Genomic DNA, 21765 nt, shown 5'->3' with positions numbered 1-21765 from the left:
GGAGAATGATATGAATTCATGTGAGTGTAGTAAAGCAATGTAACAATACCACTAAATAGTTGACTCTCTTGTTGTTTTGCTAAAGTAAGAAGGAAGGATTAAATGAGTACTGGTATCATTTATCTGCCCTTAGTCCACATTTGAATTTATTACCAAAAAAAAAAAAAAAAAAAAAAAGCCAACTTACTGAATGCAGTAGGTATAAAACAGAAATCTTGAAAACCTCGCAGTTGCTTATAAAGAGAGAAATAGCCAAAACCTCCAAAGAGTTTAGAAGGTAATGCATTATCATCCGGTCACACAAGTCTCAGACATAAACCCAAAGGACTCTACTAAAGAAATAGCTGTTTACCCATTTTCATTGTTGCTCTACTCCTAATAATAAGAAACTGGAAACAGCTTGGATGTCCACTAACTGATGGATAGAGATGATGAAATGTTATACATTTATACAATGAAAAAACATTTATTCAACTAAAAATTATAAAACTGGCATGTAAATGGATGAATCTAGAAACAGTCGTCCTGAGTGGGATATTCCAGACTCAAAAGGACAAATAGGGCATGGTTTCTATTATATATAAATGTTAGATTTTAAATTCTCTATTCTTAAATTAAGAAGGGAATAGAAGGAGCCTGGCCCATCTGCCACCCGGAACGGCGGCTCGTAGAGGCTGAGTAACTGGTGGGTGGGAGACCTGGGCTGCCAGGGACCAGAGAGATCTCTGCTAGGTGCACACAGAAAGTGCACCCCCTGCCTTGCCCCGCCCTGCCCTGCCTGATCCAGCGACCAGGAACAGAACTTTAGAACTTCTGCTCCTACCCGGCGACTCTGAGGCATAAAACAGGGCTCGGCCCATCTGACACCTGGACCAGTGGAGATCCAGGAACACAGACCAGATACAAGGGAAAGGCAAGAACATATCACTGACAAGAAAATGGCAAGAGGAAAGCGTAAGAGTATATCCCAAGGAAACCAAGACAATCTAGCAACACCAGAACCCAGCTCTCCCATAACAGCAAACATCGGAATGCCAAACACTCCAGAAAAAGAAGAGACAGACCTGAAATCATACCTCAAGATGCTAATAAAGATAATTAAACAAGAACAAGAGGAAAAGCAAAAAGATTCAGAAGCTTTTAAAGAGGAAACAAGAAAAAACCTCAAAGCACTATAGGAAAACACAACCAAAGAGATGAAGGAATGGAAGGGAGAATTTAAAACAGAAATTGACACAATAAAGAAAACACTAAAACAGATAACCCTAGAGGTAGAACACTTAATGAAGAAATCAGGAGTCACAGAACCAAGCATTTCCAATAGATTACAAGAGATGGAAGAGAGAATCTCAGGGGCAGAAGACAACATTGTAAACATAGACAAAACAGCCAGAGAAGATGCAAAAAACAAAAAGCTCCTAACCCAAAATGTCCAGGAAATCCAGGACACAATGAGAAGACCAAACCTAAGGATAATAGGAATAGAAGAGGGAGAAGAGTATCAACTAAGAGGCACAGTAAATATCTTCAACAAAATCGTAGAAGAAAACTTCCCTACCCTCAAGAATGAGATGACCACGAGCATAAAAGAAGCCTTCAGAACTCCAAATAGGTTGGACCAGAAAAGAAATACCTCCCAACACAAAATAGTAAAAACACCAAGTGCTTAAAGCAAAGAAAGAATACTAAGAGCAGTAAGGGAAAAAGTTCAGGTAACATATAAAGGCAGACCAATCAGTCTCACACCCGATTTCTCAACAGAGACTATGAAAGCTAGAAGAGTCTGGACAGACATCATGTACTCCTTAAGAGAGCACAAGTGCCAGCCCAAGCGGCTATACCCAGCAAAACTATCAATCACCATCGATGGAGAGACGAAGATATTTCAAGACAAATCAAAATTCACACAATATCTGACCACAAACCCAGCACTACAACGAATTATAGGTGGAAAACCCAATACAAGGAGGGAAAATACAGCCTAGTAAAAACAAGAAAACTCCTAAACAAGAAAACTAAAAGAAGAAAAAGACACAGACACAACTCAACCCACAAAAGCAATAATGGCAGGAAACAGAAACAACTATTCCTTGATATCTGTTAACATAAATGGACTCAACTCCCCAATAGAGAGACATAGGCTATCAGAATGAATACATAAATAAAATCCAGCCTTTTGCTGCATACAGGAAACTCATCTCAGAGACAAAGACAGACACTATCTCAGAGTAAAAGGGTGGGAAAAAAAAACCTCCAAGCAAACAGCACCAAGAAGCAATCTGGAGTGGCTATTCTAATATTGAATAAAGTAAATTTCCAACCAAAAGTTATCAAAAAAGATAAGGAAGGACACTTTTTACTCATTACCGGGGAAATCTATCAGGAAGAACTCTCAATCCTTAACATATATGCTCCAAATAAAAAAGCACCCACATTCATAAAAGAAACTCTACTGAAGCTCAAAAAATACATTTCACCCCACACAATAATAGTGGGAGACATTAATACCCCACTCTCACCAATGGACAGATCATGGAAAAAGAAACTGAACAAGGACACTGCAAAACTAGCAGAGACTTTGAACCAACTAGAATTAATAGATATATACAGAACATACTATGCCAAAGTAAAAGAATACACCTTCTTCTCACCACCCCATGGCACCTTCTCAAAAATTGACCACATAATTAGACACAGAATGAGCCTCCATCGATATAAGAAGATTGAAATACTCCCGTGCATCCTCTCAGATCACCATGGTCTACGGCTGGTCTTTAACAACAACAAAGACAACAAAAAGCCCATATACACATGGAAACTAAACAACGCTCTCTTAAATGATAGCAGGGTCAATGAAGAAATAAAGAAAGAAATTAAGGATTTTCTAGAATTCAACAAAAACAAAAACACAACATACCCAAACCTATGGGATGCATTGAAAGCAGTACTGAGAGGAAAACTCATAGCCCTAAGTGCTTCCAAAAAGAAACTGGAAAGAGCTTACATCAGCAACCTGACAGCACAGCTAAAAGCTCTAAAACAAAAGGAAGCAGATATACCCAAAAAGAGTAGATGGCAAGAAATAATCAAAATTAGGGCAGAAATAGACCAAATAGAATCAAAAAGAACCATTGAAAAAATCAACAAAACTAAGAGTTGGTTCTTTGAGAAAATCAACAAGATTGATAAACTCCTAGCCAGACTAACTGGAGGGCAAATAGAGAGTATACAAATTAAAAAAATCAGAAAGGAAAGTGGTGACATAACAACTGAAACTGAGAAAATTCAAGAAATCATCAGATCCTACTACAAAAACTTATACTCCACAAAATTGGAAAATCTAGAGGAAATGGACGAATTCTTAGATAGATACAAGATAGTAAAGTTAAACCAGGACCAAGTAAATCATCTAAATAATCCTATAACACCTAAAGAAATAGAAGAAGTCATCAAAAGCCTCCCCAAAAAAAAAGCCCAGGTCCAGACGGGTTCAGTGCAGAATTTTATCAGACATTTATTGGGGATATAACACCAATACTCTCCAAACTATTCCAAAAGATAGAATCAGATGGATTACTACCTAACTCATTTTTTAGGCTACAATAACATTCATACCTAAACCACACAAAGACCCTACAAGGAAAGAGAACTTCAGACCAATCTCACTTATGAACATTAATGCAAAAATACTCAACAAAATCCTTGCAAACCGAATCAAAGAACACATCAAAACGATCATTCATCATGACCAAGTAGGCTTCATCACAGGCATGCAGGGATGGTTTAATATAAAGAAATTTATCAAGGTAATCCACCATATAAACAAACTCAAAGATCAGAATCACATGGTAATCTCACTAGATACTGAGAAAGCATTTGACAAAATCCAACACCCCTTCATGTTAAAAGTCCTGAAAAGAACAGGAATCCAAGGTCCACACTTAAACATAATAAAAGCAATATACAGCAAACCAACAGCGAACATCAAACTTACTGGCGAGAAACTTGAAGCAATCCCACTAAAATCAGAGACTCCACAAAGCTGCCCACTCTCGCCTTACCTATTCAACATAGTACTGGAAGTCCTGGCTGGAGCAATTAGACAGCAAAAGGAGATCAAGGGGATACAGATCGGAAAGGAAGAGATAAAAACATCACTCTTTGCAGATGACATGATAGTGTACTTGAGTGACCCCAAAAATTCCACCAGAGAACTCCTACAGCTGATAAACAAGTTCAGCAAAGTGGCTGGATACAAAATTAACTCAAACAAATCAGTAGCCTTCCTATACTCAAAGGACAAACATGTGGAGAAAGAAATTAGGGAAAAGGTACCCTTCACAATCGTCACAAAAACTATGAAATACCTTGGTGTGACTCTAACTAACCAAGTGAAAAACCTGTAGGACAAGAACTTCAAACCTCTAAAGAAAAAAATTGAGGAGGATCTCAGAAAATGGAAAGATCTCCCATGCTCATGGATTGGAAAGATCAACATCTTAAAAATGGCCATCCTACCAAAAGCAATCTACAGTTTCAATGCAATCCCCATCAAAATTCCAACCCAGTTCTTCATGGAATTGGAAAGATCAATGTGCAATTTCATATGGAATAACAAAAGACCTAGAATAGCGAAATCCATCCTCAACAACAAAAAAACATCTGCGGGAATCACTATCCCTGACCTCAAGCTATATTACAAGGCAATTGTGCTGAAAACTGCATGGTACTGGTACAGAAATAGGCATGTGGATCTATGGAATAGAATAGAAGATCCAGAAATGAGCCCTCATGTATATGGTCACCTGATTTTTGACAAAGGAGCCGTAAACATTCAATGGAAAAAGGACAGCCTATTCAACAAATGGTGCTGGTCCAACTGGCACTCAGCATGCAAAAGAATGAAAATAGATCCTTTCTCTTCTCCTTGTACAAAGCTCAAGTGTAAGTGGATTAAAGATCTCCACATTAAACCAGATACACTGGAACTATTAGATGAGAAAGTAGGGAAAACCTTAGAACACAGGCACAGGAGAAAATTTCCTGAACAAAACACCAATGGCTCAAGCTCTAAGGTCAAAGATTAACAAATGGGACTTAATGAGATTGCAAAGTTTCTGTAAGGCTAAGGACATCGTCAAGAAAACAAAACGGCAACCAACAGAATGGGAAAAGATCTTTACCAACACCACATCAGATAGAGGCCTAATATCCAAAATGTACAAGGAACTCAAAAAGCTAGACACCAGAGAATCAAATACCCTATTAAAAAATGGGGTACAGAGCTAAACAAATCATTTTCAGTTGAGGAACACCGAATGGCCGAAAAACATCTGAGGAAGTGCTCGACATCCTTAGCCATCAGGGAAATGCAAATCAAAACAACCCTAAGATTCCACCTCACACCAGTCAGATTGGCCAAGATCGAAAACTCAGATGACAGCAGATGCTGGCGAGGCTGTGGAGAAATAGGAACACTTCTCCACTGTTGGTGGTGTTGCAAGCTAATACAACCACTCTGGAAATCTGTCTGGCGATACCTCAGAAAATTGGATATAGTACTACCTGAAGACCCAGCTATTCCACTTCTGGGCATATACCCCAGAGACACTTTAATACACAACAAAGATATATGCACCACAATGTTCATAGCGGCTCTATTTATAATAGCCAGAAGCTGGAAAGAACCCAGATGTCCTTCAGAAGACGAATGGATACAAAAATTGTGGTACATATACACAATGGAATACTACTCAGCCACCAGAAACAATGACTTAACCAAATTCTTAAGAAAATGGCTGCATCTAGAGAAGATCATCCTGAGTAAGATAACCCAGTCACAAAAGAACAGACATAATATGCAGTCACTGATAGTGGGATGCTAACCCCAGAGGCTTGCACTCCCCCAGAAACAACTCACAGACTGTATGAAGTCCAAGAAATAAAGAAAACAAAAAATATACATATATTTACAAAACAAGAAGACTTTGACTATTTCCATGTTGCGTTTTGTTTTGCATGTACTTTACGCTTATTGCAACTAGTACATTTTCAATGCATACTGTCAAGCCCTTGAAAAAAATCAAGTACTGACTAAAAAACATATTCACTTGGTTTTAAGTAAAATTTATTTTAATGTCTGAAAAAACAGTACTGACAAAAATGTATAATTTTAAGCAAAAAATGTTTAAAATCTGTACATTTATCTTTGTTTTGCAAAATAAAGTCGTTTAAAAAATAAAAATAAAAATAAATAAATAAATAAATAAATAAATAAATAAAGCTCAAGTGTAAGTGGATCAAAGATCTCCACATTAAACCAGATACACTGAAACTATTAGATGAGAAAGTAGGGAAAACCTTAGAACACATAGGCACAGGAGAAAATTTCCTGAACAAAACACCAATGGCTCAAGCTCTAAGGTCAAAGATTAACAAATGGGACTTAATGAGATTGCAAAGTTTCTGTAAGGCTAAGGACATTGTCATGAAAACAAAAGGGCAACCAACAGAATGGGAAAAGATCTGTACCAACACCACATCAGATAGAGGCCTAATATCCAAGGTATACAAGGAACTCATAAAGCTAGACACCAGAGAATCAAATAACCCTATTAAAAAATGGGGTACAGAGCTAAACAAAACGTTCTCAGTTTAGGAACACCGAATGGCGGAGACACATCTGAGGAAGTGCTCGACATCCTTAGCCATCAGGGAAATGCAAATCAAAACAACCCTGAGATTCCACCTCACACCAGTCAGATTGGCCAAGATCCAAAACTCAGATGACAGCAGATGCTGGCGAGGCTGTGGAGAAATAGGAACACTTCTCCACTGTTGGTGGGGTTGCAAACTAATACAACCACTCTGGAAATCTGTCTGGCGATACCTCAGAAAATTGGATATAGTACTACCTGAAGACCCAGCTATTCCACTTCTGGGCATATACCCCAGAGACACTTTAATACACAACAAAGATATATGCACCACAATGTTCATAGCGGCTCTATTTATAATAGCAAGAAGCTGGAAGGAACCCAGATGTCCTTCAGAAGATAAATGGATACAAAAATTGTGGTACATTTACACAATGGAATACTACTCAGCCACCAGAAACAATGACTTAACCAAATTCTTAAGAAAATGGCTGCATCTAGAGAAGATCATCCTGAGTGAGATAACCCAGTCACAAAAGAACAGACATAATATGCAGTCACTGATAGTGGGATGCTAACCCCAGAGGCTTGCACTCCCCCAGAAACAACTCACAGACTGTATGAAGTCCAAGAAATAAAGAAAACAAAACAAAACAAAAAAAATATTTACACAACAAGAAAACTTTGACTATTTCCATGTTACATTTTGTTTTACATGTACTTTTCGCTCATTGTAACAATTAAGTTTTCAATGCATACTATCAAACCTTTAAAAAAAATCAAGTACTGACTAAAAAATATATTCATATAGTTTTATGTAAAAATTATTTTAATACCTGAAAAAAGTACTGACAAAAATGTATAATTTTAACAAAAAATGTTTAAAATCTGTACATTTATCTTTGTTTTGTAAAATAAAGTTGTTTTAAAAAATAAAAAAAAAGAAGGAAATAGAAAAGCAAGGTAAAGGAAGGAATATGGGGACAACTAACACTGGAGCTGCCTGGTCATATACCAAGTTCTGCACAGACTCAAATAAATACAGAAAATTTTGGAACATATTCCAGCATCTGACCATCAATCTGATTCTGTAAAGGTTTAACCTGTCTTAAATCCATTTGTCCAGATGTATCTAAGTAAGCACGGCAAAGCTGCCCACCCTTGTGGTCCATTATGATAAAGACATTTTCTCTATTTTAGTTCATTCATGGACATCTGGGAATGCTGAAGTTTTAGACTTAAATTTATTTGTATACACTTACAAATACACAAGCCTCTTACCTTTTAACTGGAATAGCCTTAGGTTTTATCCTAAACACTGCTTGTTAACCTAAATCTGAACAGGTCTCTACAGCGGATTTGCCCAAATGAGACTCAGACACTGAATGTTGCAGTGCTTCTGCTTATTATCGGCCAATCCCAGATAACCTGTAGATGCCACAAGTGATTGCTCTAAGTGCCACAGCAAAAAGCAAACAAATAAAAAAAAGCAAATCCTTAGTGTGCCATATTAGTCAACAGTATCTATGGTAAAGTGAAAAGCCATTCACTAAGTACAAGGATACAGCGAGGGAACACTCAACACTAACTGCAGCAAATACTGTTCTCTTGGAAGGAGAGTAGTAAGAGAGACAACTGGAGTTAGGGAGCATCTCTGGAACAAGCAAAAAAGAAAAAAACCATGACAATGCAAAGTCCCAGGAATTGGTGGGATGACCCTAACTAAGACTCCTAACAATTGAGTATATCTCCTATAATGAAGCAGGTTTTCCAGCAAAAACATTGGGATACCAACCCAACTGCAAAACCTCTGATCTATAATTTGCCCTGCCTAAAAGTTGTGCTGCGAGAAAGGTGGCATGGAAATTGCGGGAGTAGCTAAACAATGACAGGTCCAAACAACACAAGACAACAGCAAACTACGTGGGATCTAGAGAATGTTCAATAAGCAGGTTGAGTTCGCTGGGAAAGAGATGCTTAGATATTTGTGTTCAGAGGGTATACTGAGAACTGTCAGCAATGACAATAGGAAACACAAGGTAATCTAGCACGAAGCCAATTCATGCTTCAGTTGCAATGGCAGACCTTAGCAAACCCATGGGTAAACCCTGAAGCAGGGGTAGTAAGTGTATCAGAGTTTCCAAATTTTAGGGAAAAAAGGTCAACTAATGTACTTCTCTGCAGCTTTTGTGCTTCACTGAGCTCAGTATGGCATGGGATAGGTGCTTCTAGGATAGGTAGGTAACAGCTCCTTTCTGCTGAAAAGAATGACTACACGGCACACATGTGAACCTTTGGAAGGCAAAATTACTGCCAAGTAAGGAAATCACTGCATCCGTTCTCTTCTATGCATTGATGAATGCATTCCTCTGTCATGTGTGTGCGTGTGCACCTGCACATGCATGCCTGTGAGTGTGTGATATATATGTACTAGAATTCTCCTATGGAGATCAGAGAAAAACAGAAACTGATCTTACCTTCTACCAGTTGGGTCCTGTGGCTCTATCCGAGTCACCTGTCTTTACAACAAGCACTTTTACCCTCTGAATTCACTCACTAGCCTATGCCTCAGTTTTTAAAGAGACATATTCATGGATCACCCTAATATCCACTTCCAGAAATCTACAGATTTAACAAGTATGAAATAATAGATAAAAACATTACCCAGAAACAGCAGAGATCCAGGGACACAGGCCTGGTGAGACTGCACAGCAAGTAGCCAGGAAGTAGATAAACCATCTAAAAAATCCAATAACACCTAAAGAAATAGAAGCAGTCATAAAAAGCCTCCCAACCAAAAATAGCACAAGACGAGTTGGGTTCAGTGCAGAATTCTATCAGACATTTATTGACAACCCCAAAACAATAAAGTCCAAACTATTCCACAAAATAGAATCAGATGGAATACTACCTAACTCATTTTTTGAGGCCACAATAACCCCCGTTCCTAAACCACACAGAGACCCTTTAAGGAAAGAGAACTTCAGACTAATCTCATTCATGAACATTGATGCAAAAATATTCAAAAAAATCCTTGAAATCCGAATCCAAGAACACATCAAAATGATCATTCACCATGATCAAGTAGGAATCTTCCCTGGGATGCAGGGATGGTTTAATTTATGGAAATCCAACAATGTAATCCACCTTATAAACAAACTCAAAGGAAAAAAAAACACATGGTCATCTCACTAGAGGCTGAGAAAGCATTTGACAAAATCTAACACCCCTTCATGTTAAAACTCTTGGAAAGAACAGGAATCCAAGGCCCATGCCCAAACATAATAAAAGCAATGTACAGCAAACCAACAGCCAACATCAAACTTAACTGAGAAACTTGAAGTAATACCACTAAAATCTGGGATTAGACAAGGCTGCCAACTCTCTCCCTACCTGTTCAACATAATAGTGGATGTCCTGGCTGGAGCAATTAGACAGCAAAGGGAAATCAAAGGAATAAAATTGGAAAGGAAGAAATAAAAACATCACTGTTTGCAGATGACATGATAGTGTACTTAAGTGACCACAAAAATTAGACAAGAGAACTCCTACAGCTAAAAAACAAGTTCAGTAAAGTGGCTGGATATAAAATTAACTCAAAAAAAATTAGTAGCCTTCCTCTACTCAAAGGACAAACATGTGGAGAAAATAATTAGAGAAAAAATACCCTTCACAATAGTCACAAACATTATAAAAAACCTTGGTGTGATTCTAACTAAGCAAGTGAAGGACCTGTATGGCAAGAACTTCAAATCTCTAAAGAAGGAAATCGAGGAAAATCTCAGAAAATGGAAAGATCTCTTATGCTCATGTATTGGAAGAATCAACACTGTAAAAATGGCCCTCTTACCAAAAACAATCTACAGATTTAATGCGAAACCCATCAAAATTCCAACCCAATTCTTTATAGAGTTGGAGAGAGCAATTTGTAATTTCATGTGGAATAACAAAATACCTAAAATAGTGAAATCCATCCTCAACAACAAGAAAACATCTGTGAGAATCACCATCTCTGACCTCAAGCTATATTACAAAGCAATTGTTCTAAAAACTGCATGGTACTGGTACAGAGATAAGCACATGGATCAATGGAATAAAATAGAAGATCCAAAAATGAGCCCTCACATATATGGTCACCTGATTTTTGACAAAGGAGCTATAAACATTCAATGGAAAAAGGACAGCCTATTCAACAAATGGTGTTGGTCCAAATGGCACTCAGCATGCAGAAGAATGAAAATAAACCCTTTCTTATCTGCTTGTACACAGCTCAAGTGTAAGTGGATCTAATATCTCCACATTAAAGCAGGTACACTGAAACTATTAGAAGAGAAAGTGGGGAAAATCTTAGAACACATAGGCACAAGAGAAAATTTCCTGAATAGAATACCAATGGCTCATTCTCAAAGGTAAAAGAATGGCAAATGGGACTTAATGAGACTGCAAAGCTTCTGAAAGACTAAGTATACTGTCAAAAAAATAAACAGCAGCCAAAAATTGGGAAAAGATCTTTACCAACCCTACTTCTGAAAGAGGCCTAATATGCAAGGTATACAAAGAACTCAAGAAGCTAGACACTAGAGAATCAAACAACCCTATTAAAAATGGGGTACATACCTAAACAAAAAGTTTTCAATTGAGGAATATCCAATGGCTGAGAAGCATCTAAAGAAGTGCTCAACATCATTAGCCATCAGGGAAATGCAAATCAAAAGAACCCTGAGATTCCACCTCACCCCACCCAGAATGGCTAAGATCAAAATTCAGATGACAGCAGATGCTGGCAAGGATGTGGAGAAAGAGGAACACTTTTCCACTGTTGGTGGTGTTATTAACTGTTCCAACCACTCTGGAAATCAGTCTGCAGTTTCCTCAGAAAATTGGACATAGTACTACCTGAAGACCCAGTTATTCCACTTCTGGGCATATACCCCAGAGAAGCTCCAACATAAAACAAAGACACATGCACCACAATGTTCATAGCCGTCCTATTTATAGTAGTTAGAATCTGGAAAGAACCCAGATGACCTTGAGTAGATGAATGGATACAAAACTTGTGGTATATTTACACAATGGTGTACTACTCAGCCATCAGAAACAATGACTTTATGAAATTCTGAAGAAAATTAATTCATCTAGAGAATATCATCCTGAGTGAGGTAACCCAGTCACAGAAGAACAGACATAATATGCAGTCACTGATAATTGGATACTAATCCCAGAAAGTCTGAACACCCCAGAAACAACTCAGAGACTATATGAAGTTCAAGAAAAACAAAGGCCAAAAGAAAAGAAAAGAAAGAAAATGAAAAACCATTATGTTTAATCTTTACACACCAAGATAACTTTGACTATTTCTAGGTTACATCTTGTTTTACATGTACTTTATGCTCATTGTAACTAGTAAGATTTTAACGCATACTATCAAACCTTTAAAAATATCAAGTACTGACAAAAATGTATTCACATACTTTTAAGCAAAAATGCTTAAAATCTGTATATTTATCTTTGTTTTTTAAAATAAAGTTGTTCAATTTTTTAAAAAATTACATGGATATACATAGTACTGTGAGCATTATTAAAAGATACAGTAGTTATGTAAAATTCAAATTTAACTGGATAACATATATGCATATATATATATTAGAAGGTAATTAGTATAAATTTTAGATTACTATTTTTTCTTTGTTGACCCACACTTTACACTGTACTAAATCCCAAACTGATGCAGAAAACAAGGGTAAAAATTGGTTAACCTCAATTGCATTGAGGTTTGCTTTAATCACAATCTTGAGGTTTTCTAACTATAAAGATTCGATATACTTTATTAGGTATTGCCACATGCAGCAGAAGAACGCTTAGAAAGAACATGCTGGTGGTGCTAGGAGGCTGGATGAAGGGTGACAGGAAAGACACAATGGGAGTGCACAGAGAACACAACCAAGTGGAGGAAATCAGTGCCAATTGAGAAGGGGGAGAGAGAAAAGATGTCACTAACGTCATCCCAGAGAAATCAGTGACAGGATAATGTACCAAAATAAGTATGCAAAACTTCTAAATTGTATAATCTTGGGTTTAGATAACAGAAGAGATAATAACACTGTAAAGCCCTGTGAAACAACAAAGACATTTGGAACGCAAGAAATTACACAGTTGTCACTCAGGAGAATGTACAGGACACATGAATAATGTAACTAATGTAACATTTTACTCCAAGCTGTTGTTTTTGAGAAGGTGATTATTTTCCACTAAATATATTGTACCTGAGATTTCAAAGATATTTTTAAACACCTGGCATTTCTACTAGCTGCACTCGGAATGCTAAATTATGCTGATAGTTCTAGTAGCTAAGATGCACATAAATTCTAGAAGGCAACAATTTTTAACTAAAAAGTTTTTACTTGATAATTTGGGATTTATAAAATGTGCCTGTCTCTGATATCAATCCTATCTCTTTTCCATTTAAAGTATTTATTCTGTGCTGTCTGCACCACTAAATGTGATCCTTAAATTCACAGTATTTTCAATGACACAAAGGGAGATCTGCCATCTTCACAACCCCAGTGCTGCCTCCTTTATCTCCAGTAATATCCACTTACTGATAACTGCTGCATCCTGAACATCACTCCTGCATTACCTAACCAGGTACATGCAGGTCTCGTAACCCTATGTATAGATTACAGGCCCTTTAATAGAACAGTTGCCTGTCTATTTGCTGTGTTTAGTATAGGAAAAATAAGAGCCAATACAAATAATATTTCTTATCATTTTTAAAACTAAAAAAAACATTTTTTAAAAAATTGATGTAATAGCATCATTGTTTTGATGACCAATTTTCATCACAAATGACTTTTCTATAGTTATTGCCATCTAGAATAATGGTTCTCAATCTGTCACAACATTTTTAGAGGTCACATATCAGATATTTAGATTATGTTTCATAATAGTAGCAAAATTAGAGTTACAAATTAGCAGCAAAAATAACTTTATGGTTAGGGTTCACCACAACATGAGGAACTGTTATTAATGGATCACAGCATTATTAAACTTGAGAACCACTGCTCCAGATAAAAATGTCAAAGGCCAGTGAAGAACAATTCCATAATGTTCTACGAGGCCAGTGAAGAACAATTCCATAATGTTCTACCAGTTGTAAATGTCACTTTATTAATCAAAATAATTAAAAGTTATAGTTATAATTACATAGCAAAATATAATTAATAATCACAAATATATAACCATTCTGTAACCCCTTATAATGTTTAACCTAGAAAATGCATGTAATAATTTAGCTATAATAATTACATTATGTTTTAAATAATTTGTTATCTAGAAGGATATTTCAAAATTTTGCTGTACTTATTTGTGATTGTTAAGTGATAATTTCATGTAGTTTTGTGTGACTTATTCACACAAATATTTAACAACAAGATGGTTTTTTCATGAAATTGTACATATTTCTAAGTTCACTTCTTTTTATTTTGGGTTTCTTGGTGCATTTTGGGGGGGAGTGAGATAAACATAACTTATCAAGCATGATCAATGGACTTTCTGAAACCAAAGATCAACTTAACGTTACTATAAAATGCATCAAACCAAAGATAAATAGACAAATTTATATCATATGAACAATTGCAACCAATATTGTTAATACAGTAACTGTATCCTCCCAGTTTAAAATTAGTCCCTACTTAAGAAATTACATATAAAATCAAATGCCTCTTGCTCCTAAATTCATAATAATTATTTTGTAAGTATGAAATTTTGTCAGTTTGCCACTGATTGAATAAAATAAAAGAATTTCTGGGGTAATCACCATCTCTAACCTCAAGCTATATTATAGATCAATTGTGATTAAAAACTGCATGGTATTAGTACAGAGACAGGCAGGTAGATCAATGAAACAGAATTGAAGACCCAGAAATGAACCCACACAACTTTGGTTACTTGATCACTGACAAAGAAGCTAAAATCATTCAATAAAAAAAGGACAGCATCTTCAAAGAATGGTGCTGATTCAACTGGCAGTCAACATGCAGAAGAATGCAAATTGATCCTTATCACCTTGTACAAAGCTCAAGTCCAAGTGGATCAAAGACCTCCACATAAAACCAAGTACACTGAAACTATTAGAAGAGAAAGTGGGGAAAACCTTAGAACACATAGGTACAGGGGAAATTTTTTCTGAACAGACCATCAATGGCTTATGCTAAGATCAAGAATCAACAAATGAGACCACATGAAATTGCAAAGTTTCTTTAAGGTAAAGAACACTGTCAAGAGAACAAAACGGCAACCAACAGATTAAGAAAGGATCTTCATCAATCCTACATCTGATAGAGGGCTAATATCCAATATATAAAAAGGCCTCAAGAAACTAGACTCTAGAGAATTAAATAATCTTATTAAAGAAAGGGGTACAGAGCTAAACAAAGAATGGCTGAGAAGCACCTAAAGAAAATGTTCAACATCCCTAATCATCAGGAAAATGAAAATCAAAACAACCTCACACCAATTAGAATGGCTAAAATCAAAACTCAGGTGACAGCAGATGCTGGCAAGGGTGTGGAGAAAGAGAAACACTCCTCCATTGTTAGTGGGATTGCAAGCTGGTACAACTATTCTGGAAATCAGTCTGGCTGTTTCTCAGAAAATTGGACATAGGACTACCTGAAGACCCAGCTATGCCACTCCGGGGCATGTATCCAAAAGTCGTTCCAACACATAACAAGGACACAGGCTCCACCATGCTCATAGCAGCCTTATTTATAATAGCCAGAAGTTGGAAAGAACCCAGAGGAATGGATACAGAAAATGTGGTACATTTAGACAATGTAGTACTGCTCAGCTATTAGAAACAATGATTTTATAAATTTCCTAGGCAAATGGATGGAGCTATAAGCTATCATCCTGAGTGAAGTAACCCAGTCACAAAAGAACACACATGATATGCACTCTTGTAAGCAGATACTAGCCCCTAAAAAGCTCTGAATGCCCAAGAAACAATTCACAGATCTTATAAAGCTCAAAAAGAAGTAAAGCCAGAATGTGGAAACCTCAGTTCTTCTTAGAAGGGAGAACAAAACACTCTAGGGAGAAAATATAGGGACAAATAGAGGAGCAGGGATTGAAGAAAAGATCATTTAGAGACTGTTTCACCTGGTGATGCACCCCATATGTAGCCACCCAACCCAAGCACTATTACTGGTGCCAAGAAGTGCTTACTGGCAGGAGCCAGATATGGATGCCTCCTCAGAGGCTCTGTGAGAGTCATACTGATAGAGAGGAGGATGCCTGCAACTAACCATTGGACTGAGCACCTGGACCCCAATGAAAGAGCTAGAAGGAGATGAAAGGGTTTGACACCCCATGGGGAGAACAACATTATCAACCAACCAAACCATCCACAAATCCCAGGGACTAAAACAGCAACCATTGAGTACACATGGAGAGACCCATGACTCCAGTTGCATATGTAGCAAGGGATAGCATTGTCTGGAATCAATGTGAGAAGAAGCCTTTTGTCCAGTGAGGGTATGTTTTCCCAGTGTAGGGGAATGCCAAGGCACTGAGGTGAAAAGGGTATTTGGGAGAGGGAGCACCTTCATGGATGAAAATGGAGGGGGAGGGGAAATGGGAGTAGAGGGAAAGGAGATAACATTTAAAATATAAATACAGAGACTATCCAATAAAAATTTAATTTAAAAATTGACTCCTTAAAATCTATCTGGTTAGAGTCCCAAAGGAAGAACAATGGGCTGAGAAGAGAGGGCTGTTTGAGGGCCAGAAGACTGGAAAGACCATAATGAAGGAGAGAAGGAGAGAGAATATAGAGGCCTGTTGGGATCTCACTATACTTGGTGGCTGGCTGCAAATAAAGTCTGAAAGAACCTCAGAGAAGGAAGGACAGAAAAACTATAAAAGCCAGAGGACCAGGACACTGCTGAGAAATGATGTGTTCACTATAACACAGAAAATGTGCACCCATGAAATCACAACAATATATCAGCCTAATCAGGACCTAAATAAAAATATAGCCAGTTAACAATGAGCCCCATGATCCCACCCCTAGATGAAAAGCCACAGGTAGTAAGTGGCTACCGAAGGAAGGAGTCAGTTTCCCCCAAAAAATAACCCCCCTATTTTATCAACTAATAGCAAATGGGTAGCCCAAAAGCATACATGTAGAAGCAACACTAAACAGATTCTGCAGGTTTGATTAATATATGTATATGAATGCATGTGCATACTACTAATAATTAGAGACAAGAAAAAACTGGGTCCTGCTGTCATGTTCCCTTGGAATGAATGTCTCTATTTCCCTCTCCAACCTCTACCTGACTGCTAGTGAATTTTACGGGAGATAAAGATAAATGTGATATCTAATGCTATGCCTACACAAGTCTTTCTTTTATAATTTTATAAATTCAACTCCTCTTGCCCATATTAAAAGCAAGATGAGGGAAGAAGAATTCAACATTCTGAACTGATGGTTTCATTTTGTTTCAACCTACAGACGGTAAACAAGAACAACAACAATAAAGTTTCAATTTGTTTAAAGTCTACTTCAGGAGATGCAGTTTCCCTAGACATCAACACAGGATGTCTAGGGAGTTTCTATTGGTAAAATCTGATTCTATAGGTGATGGGTTACAGTGTACACAGACACGGAAAGACAGATATGTGAGATATTTAGTGCAGGGTTTTCTACAAAGCAATCTCAGCTCTCTGTTCTTTGTCTTTTGGCCTAGGAATTCTAAAATGCTGTGTATAAGAGTAGACTGCATTATCTCCCCCACTGGATCTGTAGTCCTTCTCACTGAAGAGAACACATAAAAATGCAGGGTTTTTGATACCTGAATAGACCAACTGTCTTTAATTCTCTTTCTGTGACAGCCTACTCTGATAACAGGCACTTGTTTTTCTAGCATATCAGGGATGATATATCTATTTTTTTTTCTGTCTACAATTACTTGTATTCCTTAAAGCAGAGATTATTGAAACTCTGCCCCCAATAATTTGTAGAATATTGAATGAATTACACAAATACCTGTGTGTGAGCAAACATTGTTCACCGTCTGTAGGTCAGTCTGTCGGAATTCTAGGCTGTAGCAAAGCAATCGCATTGACACTACGCCAGCACAGCATCATTGTTTTCTTATCAACATTTTCAGTTCTCTGCCACTAAAAAATTTACATTTCTCTTTGAAATGCTCATGGAAACTTATCAACTATCCCACCAGAATAATGTCTCACCTTCTAAATCTTCTTTCTCAAAATGTGTTTTGAGAATAGAACGTGTTCCACCTCGATCCACAACAGCTTCTTCATCATTTCTCTAAGTGAGAGGGAAAAAATTAAACAAAGGTAAGTATCCATAGTCTCTTAGTTTCAAAACACCTGAACACTATCTACCATTTAGAAATTTAATCTTCCAGATTAGCAATTGTTGGATAAAAAAGAAGCTAAAATAAATTTGGTCATATATTCAGAGTAGTGAGTTCTTTGACATTGACAAGCTCATACATTCGAATTGGCATTATTTGTTAGGGAGATGAAAGATTAAAACAAATCTTGTGAATTTAGTAACAGTCACTTTAATCCCTGAAAAAGAACTCCTGTTAACAAGATCACATTTTTAAGAACAGAAGAAAAATATGAAAATCATTAGTATTGACACCACAAATGTTATGGCAGGGTGAAATAATTCCACTTCCATTAAAAATTGATTTAGTCCCTTGAAAGCAATTAGCAGGCAATTATTAGATAAATGAAAACTCTATAATTACTTTGCTTCAATGCAAGACACCTTATTGGACAAGATTATAAATTGTTATCATGTGATTAAGTCTCCATTGAGTTTCCATATATATCCCAGTTTAGAATGACTGGATAGAAACTACATATATAAACACTGTAACATGCTCAAAACATACTATCAATAAAGTATTTAATATAATCAATGTCACAACATAGGATGGGAAAGATTACAAAATACTGAATACAGTAACATGTTTTCCAACTTTTCATCTGCTCAAGAATTTATACAAAAATTGATTTAAAATCAACGATGAACATAATATGAGAAGCACCCAAAAGTATGAAGCTTCTGAGATCTACTTCTAAGTCAACTCTAGGACGTGACTATTTAAAATGGAAAAAAAAAACAGTGAGTACAATGTAAAAGAAAAGAACCTTTTCCTCCTATCCACTCAGCAACTTTGAAACATCAGATACTTGTAACAACTTTCTTTCATTGAAAAAGTAATCTTGGACTGAGTCCAGTAACCTGCTGTCAGGGAGCTGGAAACCTTAAAGGCTGTGAGGAAATTGAATGTGGGACACACATGACAGAACGTTATAGCCAAAAACAAAGCAGGTGTGTTTAGCATAAGGACAACAAAATCAAAGCAGTAACAAAAGTAGTCTGAGTCACAGAGACCTAGGATGCACCCTACTTGATCAACATGTTCTTGAAGGGATTAAATGGACAGTCTACTAAATTCTTTTTTGATGTAGCTGGATGAATAACTTCCAAGTTAAGTCTCAATTATCTAACTAGTCCATATGTCTGAGTAGATACATCAAAACAGTAACTTCATTCTTTTCTGAGATTTAGAGAGAAGATCAGAAGAAAAGCTGATGTATGTCAGAGAAATTCTGAAAAAGAAAGTGTCAAGTCAAGAAGCTACACAAGTGAACACACAGTCTTGTTGGTTGGGTGACAGGTTGTCTCATTTTCCAGCTTAATGAAGGGAGTAATAGGAAAGAAATGAGCTGCAGATGAAACACCCAATCTACATGCATCATGTTACATAGTAATTCATTAACGCTTACAATTACATGTTTTATCAGTTATCTTAAGCTGAAAGACCAAAATATTTCAATGTACTTTGAGTATTATATTGTCATTGATCTTATAAGCTGTTTTAAATAGATCATCAGAGATAACTACTTCTATGATTTTAATTTGAGATGGCTAAGGCAAAGGGTCCTAAGAGAAAAGCATCAAAAAATATCTACTATTTCCCTTTGATAAAGTATTAAAGGCAGCTAAAACCTTGTAAGAGACCATAGCAACAGAGAATTTCCAATTGACTTTTCTGATTTGTTTACTAATTCCTTAGAAATGTTTTCAGAAAATTAGGTCCTAGATTGGTAGAGGGAATGGATATTGTTTGATGAACTGTTTCCATGCAATGAAGAGTGATGTGAAACAGCATTGGGGTAACACAGCTAGGGTATATAAAATGGAAAAGTCCTTAGTGATCAGGGAAATGCACATCAAAACGACTCTGAGATTCTACCTTACACAAATTAGAATGGCTAAAACCAAAACCTCAGGTGACAGCACATGTTGGCAAGGATGTCAAGAAAGAGGAACTCACCTCCATTGTTGATGAGATTGCAAAATGGTATAACCACTGTGGCTGGAAATAAATCTGGAGATTCCTCAGAAAATTAGAAATAGATCTACCCAAAGACCTAGCTATCCCATTCTTGGGCATATACCCAAAAGATGCCTGACCATGCCACAGGGACACATATTACACTACAGTTGTAGCAGCCTGGTTTGTGATAGCCAGAAGCTGTAAAAAACCCAGATGTTCCACACCAGAATAATGGTTACAGAAAATGTGGTACATTTACACAATGGAACATTACTCAGCTATTAAGAACGAGGACATCATGAATTTTGCAAGCAAATGGATAGAATTAAAAAACATCATCCTGAGTGGGGACTGTTTTAAAACCTCATCTTCTTCTAATAATATTTTTGGGAAAAAAAAGGCAGAACAGAGTATCTGTCACTAGCTTCTGTTTAATGTGTTTTCAGAAAAACATGTTAAGCAGAGTGATATTTGTCCTTCTTACTACTATCCTATCAATAATAGTTATTCTGTTACTATTATTATTCACTGTAATTATCGATACATTTTCTACTCTCCAGATCATAAAAACATCTCATTGATCTTGAACATCTTTCTTTTAATTTTCCTAATCTATTTTTAGAATTTTTAAATTAATAAATCATAATTTACTTACCACTATTTTTATTATTAAATATTTAGCACATATAAAAATCTTGCTGAATTAAAAGACACAATTACCACCAAAAATTTTATATTTGAAGAGAGAAGATGTGTGTATTTTTTAAAATGGGAGGCATGTAAGTCTTATACCAGAAGCTGGCTAAACATAATAAATGGGTGTATAAAATGTTCTAATCCCACTAATTTATAATAAAACTACGTATTATAGGACAAGCAAGATAATTAGGATGAATAATGAAATTCCCGATAGAGGCCATGACTTATGCAAAAGAATAAAGTTATCAGGTAGAAAATTCCTGCTACTTTTAATTTCACAGATTAATTTTTTCATGTATCACAAAGGACTATACCTAATGGATGAAAATTCATTAATACAAACAACATTTCTGTAGCTTATATAAGGTTAAAGTTCACAACATTCAAGCTCACAACAGAACTAAAACTAAAGTCTGGTTTTCTGATTCTTGTCCAGATCAAACCACTAAAGGATTTTGAATCTCTAGTATAAGTTACTGACTCTTCTCACTGAAGTATACAATTGTGGTAATATTAACTCTCCATCACTGTAATCCTTAATAACCTCTATGTGCACTGCTATAAAATACAGTGGCTAACAGCAGTAGCCCTAGGGCTAGGCTTCCTGGATAATGGCAATTTTAATCTCTGCTAAACTACTTAATATCTTTTGTATCCTACTATACTTAAAATGGAATTTCCATGATGATGATGATTTAAATTGACTCTAAATAAATGCATGAATATATATCACAACTTTACTAAATTCAGTGGAAATAATGGTTATAATGAATATTAATTAACTTGGACACTTATTGAGCACCTTAATCACTTTCAACAGTGTTTCAAGGAGTAAGTCATTTGACATTCGATACTACATATGGTAATTAGACCGTAGTAGTGTCCCAATTTAACAGAGATATTGTTGAGGAAAGGGACATTGAATAACTTTAAAGATAAGATAAGATAAAGATAAGAACAAAAAGCCAGGAAAATGAAAATATGAAAGTTAACAAGTCCAGGTTTAGGAACTCCAAGCT

At 36.3% G+C, this 21765-nt stretch overlaps 1 protein-coding gene across 7 annotated transcripts in view; it reads right to left on the bottom strand.

Moving 5' to 3' along the window:
* Positions 1 to 21765, bottom strand: part of SLC4A10 (solute carrier family 4 member 10) — a gene marked incomplete at both ends in the record, with an annotated part of 275521 nt that overhangs the window by 154847 nt on the left and 98909 nt on the right. For all 7 annotated transcript variants that reach the window (XM_080928210.1, XM_080928213.1, XM_080928212.1 and 4 more), the window contains one exon: positions 17913 to 17994. In XM_080928210.1, coding sequence (XP_080784336.1) covers positions 17913 to 17994 — 82 coding nt within the window. The remainder of the gene's footprint in view (positions 1 to 17912; positions 17995 to 21765) is intronic.

The sequence above is a fragment of the Micromys minutus genome (assembly GCF_963924665.1).
Source record: "Micromys minutus genome assembly, chromosome: 13".
Taxonomy (NCBI): Eukaryota; Metazoa; Chordata; class Mammalia; order Rodentia; family Muridae; genus Micromys; species Micromys minutus.
This window is presented reverse-complemented; position numbering and strand designations above follow the sequence as displayed.